This window comes from Aphis gossypii, chromosome 2, assembly GCF_020184175.1.
Source record: "Aphis gossypii isolate Hap1 chromosome 2, ASM2018417v2, whole genome shotgun sequence".
In the NCBI taxonomy this organism is placed as follows: domain Eukaryota; kingdom Metazoa; phylum Arthropoda; class Insecta; order Hemiptera; family Aphididae; genus Aphis; species Aphis gossypii.
The window spans coordinates 69,505,766-69,524,727 of record NC_065531.1 but is presented as its reverse complement, the minus strand read 5'-3'; the positions used below and the strand labels follow the sequence as shown (position 1 = coordinate 69,524,727).

At 23.4% G+C, this 18,962-nt stretch overlaps 2 protein-coding genes across 5 annotated transcripts in view; both read left to right on the top strand.

Moving 5' to 3' along the window:
* Nucleotides 1–18,962, top strand: part of LOC114124466 (DNA primase large subunit-like) — a 238,416-nt gene that overhangs the window by 158,630 nt on the left and 60,824 nt on the right. The gene's annotated exons all lie outside the window — the stretch shown is intronic.
* Nucleotides 1–18,962, top strand: part of LOC114124462 (basement membrane-specific heparan sulfate proteoglycan core protein) — a 132,875-nt gene that overhangs the window by 98,695 nt on the left and 15,218 nt on the right. For all 4 annotated transcript variants that reach the window (XM_050199438.1, XM_050199439.1, XM_050199440.1 and 1 more), the window contains 3 exons: nt 322–524; nt 11,889–12,102; nt 13,256–13,433. In XM_050199438.1, coding sequence (XP_050055395.1) covers nt 322–524; nt 11,889–12,102; nt 13,256–13,433 — 595 coding nt within the window. The remainder of the gene's footprint in view (nt 1–321; nt 525–11,888; nt 12,103–13,255; nt 13,434–18,962) is intronic.

The window sequence follows — 18,962 nt, the reverse complement described above, 5'->3', positions numbered from 1 at the left end:
CCAGTAAACATTTTTTTTTTTCATAATATAGGGCTAATTAAAATACTTGTCTTTTTGTTAAAATTTTATCATTTTTCCTGTTGAAGACGTGGCAGTTATAAACAAGTATTCTTTAGCTCAGGTTTTTGAATAACAGTTTTTGAAACATTACTAATACTAATCTTATTTATAAATGATTTGTTTGAGATAATCTATTTTTCACTTGATCGTTATTTGATGAATATAATTTAAAAATCTAAAAAAAAAACATGTACCAAATTTATACATTATAATAATAATTGTAAAAAAAAACTAAAAATAAGCTTTAATGAATTGTTTTAGAAGCAACATTTGAAAACGATGGAAATCTTGAAGCATTACTAAATCACGTTTTATGGGAACCTACTACGAGCAGTTCACCGACCACAGAAGAAGATAAAGTCGCTCCATATTTTGACGAAACATCTCCACACAATAACGTCACAGTCCAAATTGGAGCAAATGTTGACCTCCATTGCAAAGTGAACCGTTTAAATGACAAAACGGTAAGATGTGAATAATAATATCAAATATTTTTAATTTGTGTTTGACGTATATATTAAAATGACATTTATATTTGCAAACTGTGAGATACTATAGCGCAACTATTTTTTTTAATTTTTTTTTTTTATATACAAGTACTTTTATTTTTTAATAATAATCATTCCCTATTATGTATTAAAAAATATAAATCGTACGAATGTCATACAGTAAAAGACAAACAAATATTTATCGAAAAATCATACAATACAAGAACTTCAGAATTTAAATAATTATTGTACTTTTATTTGATGTTTAAGCCATGCATTATCCTTAACATATATTGTCGGATGGAATATACGTGATATTATTATACACATTGTTTTTTTTATTAAAAAAATATTAAAAAAACTTAATATGTTACCTAAAATGTATTGGTTATTGAATGTTTGAGTCATTATTACATTAAATCCTTATACTTATAAATTGTTTTTATTATTATTAACGAAACTTGTAAACACATAGGTACGATTTTTTTTTAATGTTTAGTAAAAAAATGAGATTTATTTAAGATATTTTTTGGATTTCAAAAAACATAGTTATAAATAAATCAGAAAATTTATTTTAAAACGAAAAATTTTTTTTAAGTAATTTAGTGATACAGTGATAAGAATTCTACAGTCATGTTTAAAAGTGAAAAGATGTAAAAAAAAAAAAGTAGTTACATATATTTTCCATAAAACCCAATTTTTAGAATCATAATATCATTCAATACATTATCATAATCGAGAATAGCATGATATCATTTAAAAACAAATTTTTTTTAAAAAAACAGTCAACTAAAATATAATGTATTTTTTTAATTTTTTTACTGATTTGATTAATATTGCTACGAACGAGTTAAAGATTACTATCTAGCAATTATATGCTCAGAACTCAAATTGAATATATTTGCGTGTGACAAGATAAATTTTCATTGGTCCGCATGGAAGACAGTAGTAATCTCCGGTTACGAGTCTTTAGGGTTCGATGCCGTCTGATTTATAGTAGAAGAACGCTTTGCTAAGACAGAATTCGTTGCACGCGTAATCAATCAGACCTTTTCGATCGAATACAATGGTTTTCTCTGTACGACATTCATACCACCAACCAACTTTATAAACTTTACACAAGACTTCCAGTCTAGAATTCTAAATTTATGTGAACTGTTAAGGGTTTCAAAGTTTCCAACAACGTTTTTTTTTCTTTTTTTAATGAAATAATATAAATTAGTTAGAAATTACATTTTAAACTACATTCTCGACACACAATAATACAATAGTTAATACACGTCATTAACTTAAGATTCAAACTGTAATATATATACATTGGTGAATATTAACAGTAACTGATCGAGATGATAATTAATCGTCTATATCTTATTATATAACATGTTTTATTAACAATGTACATGTCAATAACTACAAGCATTAAATTTTACATGTTTTTTACTACTTACTACGTGGTTTATTCATTTTTAATTGGATACTTTTTATATTACTATTATTAAAATATATTTGTAACCATACACATACACTCAACATAAGTAACAATTAATCTAGATTTTAAGCTTAACCATATACTTTTTATAGCTATGTTATATACTTTTATATATAAACACAATAACAGCGGTTACTCATCAATACAATTTATGATTTTGATAGCTAAGCTATTCGCTTATTTTTGTCAAAGAATTAAGACACTAATCTTCTTCTTCTTTTTCATCTGACCCTTAATACTCCGTAAGAGTGTTCACCGCTATCACTAAATCCCTCTATTTTTCTCTATCTCGAGATAGTTCTCTCTATTCTTGAACTCCCATTCTATTCAGGTCCTCCTTCCACTACATCTAACCATCTTTTTTTCTAGGTCGTCCTCGAGGTCTTTTTACGTAGGCTTCCACTCCAGGGCTACTCTGTTTATAACTTCCTCACTACGTCGCCACATGTGGCCTAGCCGTTGGATCCTTTGTCCACTGACGAAACTTACTACTGATGCCATGTCCATTTCTTCGTACAGCTCTTTGTTATAATTTTTCCTTCATGTTTCTTTTTCATTATCATAATATATTGGTCCACATATTACCCTCCATATTTTGTTCTCAAAAATTCAAAGTTTTCTTTGCATATTGTTTGTATAATAGGCCATGACGCACCCATATGTGAGCGTGGGCCTTATTATTACTGTGTACAACGTTGCTTCTTTTTTTTGGGGGGGAATACTTTTGACTTTAAGAACTTATTAAGAGCGAAAGTTGCTCTTAATGCTTTGTTATCCTCACACCTAAGGATAAATAAGATATTAATGGAAGTTTAAAATGTCTATAAATAGTTGGAAAGGGGACACAATATTTCGAAACTTATAGTATTAATTATTTTATGTTTATAAAACACCAACTTAAATATTTTGTAAAAATGACAATGATCTGTGTTTTGATTTGCAATAAAACACAAAATTAATTTTATTGATCTACACAATAAAGAGTTACATTTTATACATTCGAAACATTATTAACTGGAAAAGTGTGTTCCATGGTTATTTTAAATAATATTGTGTATGTTATAGTAATTTTTATTTGAAAAAAAAAATATATAAAATAGTGATTATGCTCTAAAATATAAATAATTGATTATCTTTGAAAAATAATAACCATCGTAAAATCGTAAAGACAGGTCTATCGATAGTTATTAAACTGTTGAATGTTTTATCCAGTCCATTCAATTCACCAGACAGCAATGATAGCACTACTTTAGTGACACAACTTATCAAAGATTATCTTATAATACTGTTACTTAATGTTATTATTAGTAAATCTATTAGTATTCAACGTATACTAGAACAACTTTTTAATCATAAATATACATTCCAATATTTCTAAAACAGTAATATATGTAATGCACTATGTAAACTCAACTAAGCATACGTAACAAGAATGATATCATTAATTATTGCTGTGTATTTAACTTACCTTTTGTGAATGAGTATAAATTATAGGTAGTGACTACTGACTATTGAATTGTGTAAATAAAACTTATACTCGAAAACCTGCAAGATACTTAGTTATTTCAATTTAATTTTTAAGATTTAATAATTTCAAAAGATAACACTAAAGATACATCAATTTTAATATTATATTATTGCATTTAAAATAATAGACAATATAGAAAAATATACGTTTTTTTATAATATTTGACAATATTTGTATGAAATACATTTTTTAACAGACATTATTCTTACTATACAGTCCCTAGAACACGTTATGACAATCGAACAGCTTATCCGCTCTCCATCAATATCCATGTGCCTTCGTGTTGAGCTTTCGATTCGCATCGCTTGCTTTGGCCAGAGTAGTATTAACGGATCACAGATGTATAAAAAAAATGAGAAGGACAATAATTGTGTTTGCTGACTTGTTTCTCCTTTTCTTGAGTCAAATAATAAACAAACCTCTCGTGACTTTGAGACAGAAGTAGAGTTTAAAATACTGGCGGCGTGAAAATTATTTTCTAAAACATATCTGTGTGAATATTTTAACAAGTATTATCCAGCTAGGTTTTACTTCAATTTTATTCAACGAATTTTATATTTTCTTAAATAATATTATATATAAGATGGTTAAGATGTTAAAACTTAAAAATAATATTTATACATGGTATTTACAGACGATTTTATTTTTTTTCAATTTATTATTTTAATAATATACCTAGTATTATTCAATAGATTATTATTATCAAATTCATTTCTGAAAATAACTGAAATTATTTTAAATTACAAATTGTAAAATATATTACTATTTGACTTTGTAGTCTGGAAGAGCTTGTATAAATATGTATATTAAATAATATCAACTATTATTAGCTTAGTTTCACAATGAAAAATATTTTATACGTTTCCCGTGGTTAACACCTATAAAAACTAATTGCATTTCATTGAATTAAAAACAACCTTTATGTTATTTGTTTATTTTATATAATTTAAAATATTCAAAAAAAGTAATGAATGTCTATATCCAGTGATGGATAGAAAACTTATTAAACTATAATTCAAAATAAATGCGCTCTACGAGTATAAGAAAATGTCAAAAACTGGTTTTGCTTTAAAATTCCAGTTTGTTCTTCTGAGTTATTTTTAAAAATACTGAAAGGTTTTAATTTGTGTTCTCTATCAGGATGTATTATCTAGACCAACAATTTACTGACTAACACTCAAAGTTAAAAACCGAAGTTTTTTTTAATGATCCAATATGTGATGACAGTCTCAAAATAATAAAAAGATAAAAACACATTTGATTGTAAAACCGTTATACAATCTAATATTATGGTCTTACAATATCACTTTTTGGTGTCTGCAAAAGACAATTTTTTTTAATTAAAAAACTATGGGAACTGCTAATATACCAAATAAAAAAATATGATTTAATTTTATTAGTAAAATTGTTTGTATTACATTAACTGAAAATGTTATTATTTAGAGTATACTTTTTTAGAGTCTAAATTCAAAAATAGATTATTTTATTTCTTTTGTAATTATCGTAAATGGTTATAAATTTATTGCTGTATTCAACTTATCTCGTTGTTGTTAAAACTTAAAAAGTTTATTTTCTGAAAACATTTGAAACGCAGACTTTGAATTTTAATTTTAGCATGCTAAATCAAAAGTTTAAAAGTACGTATTACAACTGTAACAAATCAAATTATGTACTACTTCAAATTCATTATAGGAAATGAGAGTTTTTAAAGTTAAATTAGAAATTTTTCATTTAATTATTGAAGTCATAGGTGCTAACTGAAAGGATACTCTAGAAACTATCTTAACATGTTAAATAATATTATATTATTTAGTATCCATTATGGGTAAGAACTAAGAAAATATCTCTATGCAATGAATATATTAATTTAAAAATCAAGTGTTTTTTCTGTTATTACTTTTTATAGGAATTTGATTGTACTTTGATAATTTATCTACTTTGAAGATACGTTTTAAATGCAAAATTAGATCTAGTTTGTACTTTGGTGCATCAGAATAAAATAATTATAGTACTTTTTAATTATAATCTGACAAAAAAAAAAAAAAATAAAATAAAACTGGAATTTAAACTCAAATATTGGAGTATACGGTAACTACAAGGCTTAGTGAGCTTACTCAAAAATGGTAATTATATAGGTACTATAATATAGAGTATATATGTAATTCATTTTTAAATTAATCATTTTTCGACAAATTGCAGTATAATTTCTTACCAACAAAATAAAAAACCGCAGATAAAGTTAAAAACAATTTAAATACATCCTCACAAGTATGACTTAAAGTTGTTAATTAAATATATTTTTTTTATTTAATATAGCTAGGTATGCATTGGGAGACAAGTGCCCAACAGCCGGTTACTTAATACTTTATCCTGTCCAGATATCTTCAGATTTACATTTATTTAAATATTATGTATATATATATATAAATATTTTTAATATCCTAGTTGATTTTTTTTTAGAATAAAAGGTATCAAAATATTAATCGATTATTTTAAGTAATAAGTCGTCGGAATTGAAACTTTACTTTATCACAGATCGCTAAAAAATAAATAAATAAGATCTGGAAAACACGTTACAGTCTTTTTTTTTTTTTTTATTTATTGAATATTTTTCATAATTGTTGTTAATATCCAGAAAATATTTAGCACTTATATAGTTATATACTATATAGGTACTTCATAAAAATATTACATAATATTATTTAATAAAATTGTAATTAATAAAATTTGAAAAGTATTATTTTGTCATAATCATATATAATATCGGTATTGTTGTTTTTGGATAAATGTAAAATATATTATTAAAACGTTGTACTATATATGATTCTAGTTAAAATCTACTTTTAAATGTGATTCGATTTTGTTGGATTTAAGTATGAGTTTAAAGTCATTTTAATAATATAACCATAATATGTTTAAAAACGGTAATTTTTTTTAATATAATTTATAAAAAATTTTAATAATCCCATTATATTTCTTCAAAATTTTTATTATTATCATTAATTAAATTTATGATTTGAGGTCTAGTAGTTATATATCGTAAAATCATTGTTGAGTAGTACCTAATATTCACATCTACATTTTATTAATACCGATATGTTTTACAACTCACCAATTTACAATAGAACGCAATGGACAAAACTGTTAGTTGGTGATTTTATGAACCGCCCACATAATGAAACCCTGATTCGATTAAGGCCATAAGACCCATTTTCCTACAACCCTTTTCTAGAATGTATTTATCCCTCCGACTGCCTTATAAAGATTTACTACCCTTTTGCCCTACTGATAACATTTTCAATTATCAATAAATTATCATAGATTAAAATGTATGCTATAGAAAGTGTCTGTATATTATTTTGACGGTCACTTTTATTTTTTTGTAATAATTTTAGCAATATTATTTAGAAACCCAGATTTATGAAAGAGATAAATAGCTTATTTTTATTTTATGTTATTATAATCATTTTTTGTTACATTTTATTTTTTATTTTTAAATTTTTTATATTTTCAACAATTTTATACAGACTATATTAAATGTATTATTATCTATGCTTTTTGGTAAATCATTAATAACAGTAGTCACTTTTTAATATGCATTTATGTTATAATAAATTAATATATTTTTTTTATTATTATTCATAAATGTCTACTTTACAAAAAAAAAAGAACTTTTAAGTAAAGTTAACATAGTGGTTGAGCCATTATAACAAAATAATAACAACAAAAAAAATTAATAAAATCACAAAATATTAAGCCTTTCTTTTTTGATGATGTTATTTTTTATATAACATTTTAAATAACATATTATTTTTAATATGTAAACAATGATTGATTAAATGTTAAATGAAAGTTAATCATTATAATGTGTGTTACATAAAGTTTGTATAATCTCCAATTTAATTACGTTATAAATCATTATGCACCATAGTTTAATTTACTCGTAGATAAGTAATTGTATATTAATTTTTTTATTTTAGTTGACTTCAGACAATATAACTTAAAATATTAAAAGTATGTAAATAACCAATAGACATAATAAAATAAAATAGTTTAAATTATGTAACATACATGAAAAAGCTTAATTTTTTTTCAACGATGTAGTGTTTTTACAATTAAATTCTCAGTCTTAGTTGTATGTTAAAATTATTTTATTATATAAATATTATTAAATAGATAGATATATAGATAGATACACAGTTATTTCATAAGCACAAATATTTACCATATATTGTACTTAAACGTACAGAATCTATAAAAACATTTCATTAAATAAAGTTAATGAAGTTTTAAGTTTTTTGATAATGCTAAAAAATGTTTACATATTGTATCTACGAAACAATAGATTTAATTTAGTACACAATAATACTTATATAATTCTAAAATATTTACTGTTATCAGTGTTATATCTACTTCATCAAACGATTTTTATTATTAAATATTACTTTTTAGTCTATACTCAATACACACAAATTACGGTCACGTCATATTATGTAGAATATTAGCAATACGCACCGTCCAATATCATATTCAACAGTCAACGCTAAAATGTGCATTAAGTATGTTGTACAATTATATCAAACTCACTAGTGTTATTTCAATTTTTAATCGGAGGGAAACATTTTTGACTAGTTGGTATAACTACAAAATAATTAATATCTTCATACAATTCTCAATTTACATAACTGTATACTCATATAATATAAACATAGGCACGATAAACATATCGATTTTATGGTAGAAACAAAGTGAGAAGCTAAATAAATGGTATAATATTAACCTGAGTGATGTGTTTTAGATATATTTTTTTACAATGTAAATAAAAATTCAAAACATAGTTTCATAAATTTAACTGAAATATTAAACAATATTATAAATACTATCATAGATTATTCAGAAATCACGTATACCTAATTTTAAGAATGGTTCATTTATTTTTGGAATTTTTATTGTGTCAGTTGGCATGTAGGTTTAATATTATAATAATGTTAGGATAAAAAAATTAATTTTAGAAATCAAATTATATATATTGTATTATAATATTGTTATTGCACATAAACTTGCATTCAAAATTTTGTCAATATTATAGACTTATAATAATATAATAATGTCTATCCGATCAACACAAGGAGAAGAATAAAAAATAATGTCTATCACCATAAAAAAAATAATAACAATAAATTTATAATTCACATGTTCTTTTATATACTAGTACATTACATAAACATCCAGGCTCAAGCGATTGAAAAATACATATCACAGTATATTCCAACTAAAAACAAAAAAAGTACTGTATTTACTAAATATTATCATATCTATTACTTTAACATAAAAAGTATCTACACAATATTATGATTCCTCGATATTATAAAAATAATCATGTTTTTATTTTATTTAATGAACCGCTTTTAAAATACACGTGAGCGAATGCTCAACTTGTCTCAAAATGACACCACTCAACAAACCTTTTAGGTAAATACATAGTTTTTCTTTTTATAGGTAAGAAATAAAATGTGTTCTTTACATAGATATATAAATCATTACAATATGGTTTTATAAAATTATTTTTCTTTAATTTATAATTTAAAAAATGTTAATTTAGTGTAAGTTTCATTCAGTTATATTTTCATTTATTTTTAATATTTTTATTTTTTTCAATATATCATTAATGGGAGTTTTTTTTAATTCATTTTAATATATTAACGCTCTAATAATTATTCATATTAAATCTAAATGATTCTTATTTTTTGAAGTTTGCTTAGTTGAAAACATGTTCTAACATGATAATATAATCATGTAAAACTATACTTAACTTCTTATTTTTAAAAACTAAAAAAATTACTTTATCTTACCTATTGAAATGAGTCAATAGATATTAAACATAATGACTATGTGACTGGTGTGACAATAATATAAGAATCAGATCAATCATTTAGCATTTCTGTTGATATGAAGATACATCTTTAAGACCACAAAAAAATATTTATTTTTTTATTATAATCAAATAGATAATACTAAAAGGTACTTATAAAATGTAATGTTTATATCGATATTAAAAATTACTTGTTACCTATTAAAAATCAGACAGATATTTTTGAAAAATATTAAAAATAGCAAGAAGTGCGTTCATAAGATACGGTCATAACATATTTAATTATTAAAAGTATAAAAGTATGTTTATGATGAGTATCTCAACACCAAACATTCATTAACGCATAAAATATTTAGGTAAAAAAAAATATTAAACAATATTTATGTTATAACTATGAATAATAATATATACTTTAACGATTAGTTAATATTATTTAAAATATTAAGAGTTTAAATGAGTGCAGCTGAGGTACGTAGATACCCAACGAAATATTATTCCTCTAATTCCCCTATTTCTCTCATCTAAATTTTAAACACTTTTAACTAATTAACTCGTTCAAAATGAGATTTTAATACATTGAAGTAGGTACTCCAAAAAATATTCCACGTTAAAATTTAAAGTTCAAAACGCTGTCATTCAACAAATTCAAAACTGTTATGCTAATAAATAGATAGTAAAAATATCTTATTTTTCTATAATAACTTTAAATTTATGCCTCATTATTTAGCCACAATCATTTTACGAGAAACTATTTATTAGTCATTTATATATTGACGCAACTACTCATCGAGACATATATACTCATACAAATAATATTTTATTTCAATATTTTGATTAGATTAAGAATAGACGATATCATTCAAATATATTATACATAATAATATTATTGAATCAATAAATACACTATACCTATTATCATTATTTTCAATTATCAAATTTAAAATTGTAAACCATACCAGTCTTTTAACTTAATTAAGTAAATTCACAATTCAAATTATTTATTCAATATTTATTTCGATTATATTATTTTATTTATATATTATTTGAATAATTTATTTATTAATATTACCACAATTCAAAAGGTTGAAAGGTTTAGTATAATTAACTATAGTTATATGTCTTCTTTTTACAGATTTATTTATATATTTTTATTTTATATCAAAATATCTGGCAAATAATTGTTCTTTTAAAATTTTAGTTAAGTTTTGATTTTCTTTGAATATATTTATGAATTTCCGAATGATTAAAATTCTATCTCACGATAGAAATACTTCAAACAAGTTAATTACTTAGTCCACAGGCATAAAAGCAAGTTTCCCTAATTTTTGTATTTGTAATAAGAAATTCAATATCCTCAGTACATATTTTATTTAAACAGCGATAATTTTGTATTTGTTTCCGAATTTCCCGACTAAAGCCAGAAAACTAGCCATGTATTTTCATGTTTGGAAATAATTCAATTGAAATATTGTTCATAACTGATTTTTTTTCGAAACCAATTGCATATGATTTAGGATATACCTATTTAAATTAGATTTAAGAGATTAAATTTCATGAAACATTATGCAAAAATAACATAATATATGATGACATTATGTGTTATATTATTTTCAATAAAGGTTATAACATTTTGAAATAAATATTATGATATTTGTAATAAATATCATTTAATAATACAAATGACAATATAAATAAACGTAGTATAATCAGAATTTTCCAATGTTACATTTCTATATTGCTTATAACGATAAAAAAAAAAGATCACCGAAATGATATAATATACCCCTTTTAATTATGTGTATAAAAAACATTTTCAAAAAGTTTATCTACCTTCAATAATTTTTGAAATAATTAATATTGATAAATCATATATTTTATGAATATTTATCGTGATATTTCATAAAAAAATATATAATAAATACAAGGTATTAAAAATGTTTCCAGAATAAACAAAATAAAAAAATTATTATTGTATAAAAGTTATTAATAATAACTTATAACATTTAAAATTAATATATTTATTGACTTACGTTTATAACTAAATATAAGTTTTCAAAACCAAATAATTTTACGGTAAACATCCTAATTAAACATAAATAATATTCTGTTCATACCCAAATTCAAACCTTAAAATCGGATCCTGTCCGTTGTTCTTATTTAATATTGACAATCCATTGATAAAATAAATAGGAAAACGACAAAAAAATGTAAAACTATATCATAAAATATGAAGTAATATTAAAATCATTTTAATCACTTTTATACATACATTTATTTTCTAGAATAATCAGATATCTTATTAAGTACCTAGGTAATAATAAAAACAGTTAATAATTATAATGTTAAAAAAAAAAATACAATTTTAAGCGGTCTTGTGTAATTTTCCATTTCGACCACTAGATTTTACACCGTGATGTATTATTGGTGTTATATTATTTGTCTTGTTTACAGGTATCGTGGGTTCGAAGGGCAGGTGATAAGATGCAACTACTTTCATTTGGCCACCACGTATACAGCACAGATCAGCGTTACGAACTTTTATTTAAAGACCCAAACGATTGGCAACTCCGTATATCTTATCTGAATGAAAGGGATGGAGGTCATTATGAGTGCCAAGTATCAACTCATCCACCAATCGCATTCACCGTTTACCTAGCTATTATAGGTTAGTATTTCAAACGTCAAATATTAACATTAGATATAAGTTAATATATTTTCTATAAATAACTTTATTTAACAAATAAACATACTTTCTACAGTAAACCCCTTTTCCATTATGACTTTATGAGATTACAAAATATTATAATACTAATTATTTATAACGAAATAGTCGTAAAACTTAAGTAATTTTTTTAAATATAATTTAGAAATTTTTTCTTCTTTAAATTAATATAAAGTATTTTGGTACCAACTTCTAACTATGTTTTAAATTTTTATAAACGTTCAAAGATACTTCTATTAATAATCATACCTAAAAATCTAAAAATAAAATATGGAATGAATGTTCAAATTATAAATAACTATTTAAGTAGATGTGAAATAAAAATTTTACTTTCTCATTTATTTTCTGTAACAAAGTTAATAGAAATTATTCTATGTGCAGCTTCAGTTGAATAATTAAAAAATTAAAATTACATATTTAATTTAATAGTTTAAGATCAAAAAACCTATTAAAGGATCGAGGATTTTAAATCGATTATTTATACTGGAAAAATATAATGAAAAATAAACGTAAAACTCATTAAAAAAAAAAAACTATTGGCATGCATTTCATATCAAACGAATTCATGTATAAACAATCGAATCAATACTATCCACCGTTAAGTGTGTGTATAAATCATTAAATAATTTATAAATTAAAACTGTATTTACATACCTTACATTACACAAGAATTCTACGTAAAATCAATCATGGTTTAATAGTTTTTTTTTTCAATTTATTATACTAAAAAAAAAAGTTATTTGTGTATAATGTGATCACCAAATACACTATAAAATATGATTTATTTTAAAGTATTTTTATTAGAAGTTAATAAATAATAATTTATTCAACCGAATTTTTATTTTTTTTTATTTTTTTATTAATAATTTCAACACATTTTGTGTATAATATTGTATTATACGTATTTAAGGTACACTGTCCTTGTGATGTACATAATACAATTATACAAATTTAATGTTATATGCACTGTAGTAAAACTTAAGCTTATTTATATTTTGTATTTTTCTGACCCCAATATAACAATACAACTTTCAGAAAACCATTCAATACACTATAAATATTTTTAAAGAGAATTGTAAGTCTGTTTTTCTTATAGTGCCTCAATTGGAAATAACAGATGAAAGAGGCGTACAAGTGAAAGACAAATTCTACTATGTGGGTAGTACTATAGAGCTAAAATGCTATATAACCAAAGTACCCCAACCAAGTCAATTCATTGTATGGCGTCACGAGACGACAAGCCTAAATTACGATACAAGCCGAGGCGGAATCAGGTAATAGTAATACTGAATGTTTACAGAAACAAATCACCCCTACGATCTAACATTATATACCTACCTAGTTTATTTTTCTTGTATTATTATTGTGCAATCTGAATCAAACATCAATTTCTATTTCAATTTTAAACAAATTGAAATGTACAATAAGTCCAATTTTAATACGAAATAGTATTTCACTCAAAAAAGTAAAAAGTTTAAATAAATACTTAAATTTTAAAAACATATCTTATAGTTTTATTTTTATTATTATTATTGATTTTTTTTACTAACCTTTACTGTTAAAACTATTGCGTTTTACTTAAGAATTATTATATATTTTCAAACCATAGTTAAATTTTAAATACTAAAGAAAAATACGCCTAATACATTTTTTTAAACAACTTAATTCTATAAATAATAAACATACAATTTGTATATAAAAAAATGTAAATTATTATTATTTTGGTCAGTCTTAGTTAGCGTATATTTTCTATAACTCGTTTGCACTTAGAGTATTTCTTTAAGGTTAAGTTAGGTTCTCTATTACTTGTCCATGTATAGATTAAAAGACAATATTCGTACTCACTACTCGATATTAAAACGACTAAGGTTTAGTTCCAATCGTTGTACTTGGTTATTCATAATTATTTTGAAATGCCAGCCTATACATGTACGTATAAGTTTATGTTTTAATTAGATACAATATACGAAAAAACATAATACAAAAATGGTCGACTCCATCAGTAGAGTAATTTATGATAACTATCAAATTTTCAAAATATTTCATCTATATTTCATTTTCTAGCGTCAAATATAAAGCAAACCAACATTTTTTTTTTAACTATTTACTTACCTATGAGGAATTATTAATTTTATATTCCTATAATAATGAACTACTGCTGTAACTACTCTAACTAATATATTGATAAATGTTTATACATTTATTTTATCTTTCAAATTAAGTCATAAGTTTATTGTTCAAAGTAGACATAGATTTATTTTATAATAAGTTACCAATTGAAAATTTAAATATATTATACATTTTGTAGTATTTCCCATATGATTGTATACATTGAAGTATGTTTATTTTCTAAAAAAAAAAAAATTAACTACAGGCACGTAAAAATAATTTTATTTGCTTGAATGGTATACAACTAAATAATTTTGGGTAATGTGAAAATTCAAATACTATACCCATAAACGCAATGAATATTATTGGAAAAACGAGCTATTAATTTTATATTATTTCGTGCGAAAACGAGTTTCGAGTTCTAATTAGGATATTTTAAAATATGCCAAAACTAGTTTGGCCATTATTTTAAATTTCAACACATCAATTAAAAATATTTTATTTAGCAAAATATTAGAAAAGTTAATCAGTATCTAGTATTTATATGTATAGAATTCATCGACTAATATCTACAGAGTGTTACACCGTGTTTGTACCCGTCAATACATTTTTATGATTAAAATTTTTTATATTTATTATTTTTCCCGATTATACTTAATAATATTTTTAGTTTATCTAAACTTCTAACTTCAAAATAAATAGATTATATTTTGTTGTTGTAGAGTTCCATAAAATTTTGACATAAGTATTTATATTTTGTAAAACTAATTTATGTAAATATTTTAAAAATTGTATAAATTATTCATATTCATAAAAAGCTCAAATAGTTTCATAAGCTTTAATTCTTAGACGAAAAGTGAGTAGAGAAATATATATAAAATGTATACACAGTTGAATGTGTACTAATATAACAAACACGGTGATACACTCGGAATGCTCATATAATGTAATGAAACAAAAATAATACAATTTAATGGTAAATTCGTCAGTTAGGTTTATAAGTAAGAATTAATGAAGACTATATAAATAATGAATATTCAAATGTTAAATATAAACTTACCTTAGGCTGAATAAATACATTTATACGCCATTATTGTTGTTAAATTCTAAAGATATTTAGCATACTAATAAAATCACAACATAAATAATAATAATAATGAACTTTATAAATGAAAAAATTTTAAAATATACACAGAAATATTACTAACATCTAAATAACTAAACATTATAAAAAAAAAAAAAAAACAAAAACAACAATAACTTATAAAATGCCATAAATATATTATAATCTATATATTTTCAATATTTATAATTAAAAATGATGTACTATTTTAATATTTACAAAAATAAACATACATACAATAAGTAAAAGTAAATTATTGTACATAATAGACATTTAGTTAGGTTCATGAATTGTATCACTTTCAAAATAAAATAAACATAATATAATAACGTAAGATATAGATAAAAATCCATTAAGTTTACAAAACTATTATTTAAATATACCTATAAAACATTTTCTACTTTACATCATTATGAACTTCAATGATTAAAATTAAAAACGTATTAAACATAAGATAGGTCCCTATTATACAGAATATAATTATCAGAATATCGACATTTATTTTCTTTCAATTATTTAATCCCAGGGTAGTGTTTTATAAATTGAGATATAACATTTAAAACTAATAGAAAACATCACATTCAAAAAACAATTTTGAACCGAGTTCAGTAAAAACAGTACTTTCTGATATTTGTATAAATTTTTTCAACTGTTGATGGTAGTATTCTATTACTCTTAAAAAAAACCATTACGAACATCGGAAACATCTTTACCCTTAAGGCACTACGAACAACTTTATGAGTACGCGCTAACTCACTATTTCTTTAATTACAAAAAAAAAAAAAAATGTTCTTAGAAAATGCCAAATATATATATATATATATAAATAATCATTTTGAATTTAATACATACTATGACTATCTTAGGATTAAAAAAAAAATACATCATTAATAAACTTTAATGTAAAATAATTTCTAATGAAAAAAAAATGAAATCATATAGCTGATGAGCCTAAGTTTATTATACGCAATACAGCATTGCTTTATACTAAGATAATTAAGACGTTATTTTGAGAACTTCATTGACTACTCGCCTCTTGTGTGAGTTACGGAACCATTGACATGATAATTTTCATTTTTCCTTTCTTGGTTATTATTTAAAAAGTTTGTTTCTGATTTTGATTTTGAATGAATAAACTAATGATCCAAAAAAATTGGGATGTAAAATATTAAAATAATTATCATAGATAACGATGATATCACGGTTTGAAAAAAATATAATTAATATAAAAATATATTTGTTTTTTTTTAATGATGCCAACTTTTCTAGTTTTCTTGACTTCTATTACCAACATTTTTTCACCCAACTATGCCATATTATAATGTTTTTTGGCCCTATAGTCGGTCTTATTTTTTAAAAATAATATAAACGAGTGTAAGTATAAATACATTATACTTCAGTCAATACCCAATGGTATTTCTCCTTTTATACCTTTTATTACGCCCATACTATTTATATTTATGATATATTTCAGATGGTTCTCGATACCAATTTTAATATAAGTAATTATTAAAATTATAAGCTATAGTATTAATTGCACGACGTAATAATTTTAACGTTAGAGATGAATTCATTTTATATTTAATATTTTACTTTTCACTTTAAGTGTTTATATTAATGGTGATGTGGAAAGTAAATATAACTGAAAATCCCAGGTGATTATCCTTTGGGATTTACTGACGTTAAGTGTGCTTAACTTAAGCGCTAAGGTTAGATTATTCATACTACCTCACGTTTATTACGTGAGGGCCCATTGCTATAATATGTTATAATGTAACATAAAACAATAATTGTATTTCACATTGTATTGACTAGTTTATGAATCGTATACATTCTGTTATGTATACCTGTAAAATATATTTTCTAATTTTGTCTAAATATGAAGTACCTACCCACATACAAGTACAAGCTTTACTTTTATGATACACTAACATTTTGGGTTATAAGACTTATAATGTTAGTCTTAAAGTTAAAAAACGATTTACTACTTTTAATGAAAAACTTTAAGATTATTTTTTTATTTTTTTGAAACAAACTATTTTAAAAGTTTTAAACAACAAAATTCAAACACAGAAAAAAGTCTTATTCAAGCATATTGTTGATATACGTATTTTTAAATGTGTGGTGATATTTTATATTGCTACTTTATATTTTAATTTTTTAGTTATTTTATTATATTTTTTTATTTTATTTTTTTTTTTTTTAATCACAAAATTATCGATATGGGATTCTAATAATTACCTATATCGCTATATATTTTATTAAACGGCATGATATATTTTAATTTTTTCAAGAACTTAAACATAACATTAAAGACATTTTTCGGAAGACAACTATTATTGGTACCGCCTATCAACATTATTTAATTAAATTTTCAATCACTAGTATAGCAAAATAGCAAATCACGATTCCAATTTCGTTTAAGCCTGTGAGGGGATTTATCAGGGATGTATAATATAGCCACATTTTTAATAAAAGGATTAGTACTGAAGTTAAGTTTACCATGAAATCGGTTGTAATTGAGTCTAGCAAAATTTAAGACTTTTTAATTTATAAGTCTTTATGATATTAATAGTTAGACACGTACTATGGATCACTAGTTAGAGTGCGGAGAACTATGTTTTAGAATGACTAGATAAGACTGAATAAGTCTGTAATCTATTTATTGATTGCATTCAAATTTAGAAAATAGTTTCCGAGTTTGATAAAAATATGGTTGGAATTGAGATTATCAATAAGATAGCGGGTATGATAACATACGGATCTAGCATGTCTTTTTTCGTTGATAAGAAGACATAAATTTATGGGAAGATTATTGTTTGCAACAGGTGAGTTTATAGATTTTTCAGTTGCATTTGTTACTATTTTAATAAGGTTTTGGGCAACGATTTCAATTTCGTTATGTGATCTTAGATATATTTATTTCGATACTGTCATCCAGGAAAGTTTTGAACTTTTCCCAGTTAATTGACCCTTTCACAAAAGAAGGTTTGGTATATTTTAAAGAAGTTTCACTGACTGTAAGTATAATAGCAAAGTAGACACTATATATTTTGTATATATCAATGTTCTTACTTGGTGAATTGAGATAATTATGACAAAAAAATCTAGTATATCAAAATTAATATTGTTATAAGTAAGCCAATGTATAGGTCATATTTAAAAGACAAAAGAAAATTATTTTATAGCTCAAGTGAAGATATTGTCAAATTTTAGGGGTGGCATTAGACCACATGTTTATTAGGTCTGGTTTCTTTAAATTTTACAGTAGAGTAGCAAATTTAATTTAATTTAGAGATAGGCTTGTTATTCGTATCAACTACAAGGTCAAAGAATAATATAGATAGAGATGTTTTGATATGATATGTAAAACATTAACAATTGTTTGACTTTGAAGAACAGTTGCTTGATCTATTCATCTTGTGTAATCAATTGGAGTCAAGTGATGGAGGTTTTTGAGGACAATACAAAATTATTTTTCCCGTTTGATTTCTTGGGTATAAAAATCAATATTTTTGATTTTTATGTGAATTGAATTAGTGTTTTAGGTTTAAAGTATTACTTTTGCTGG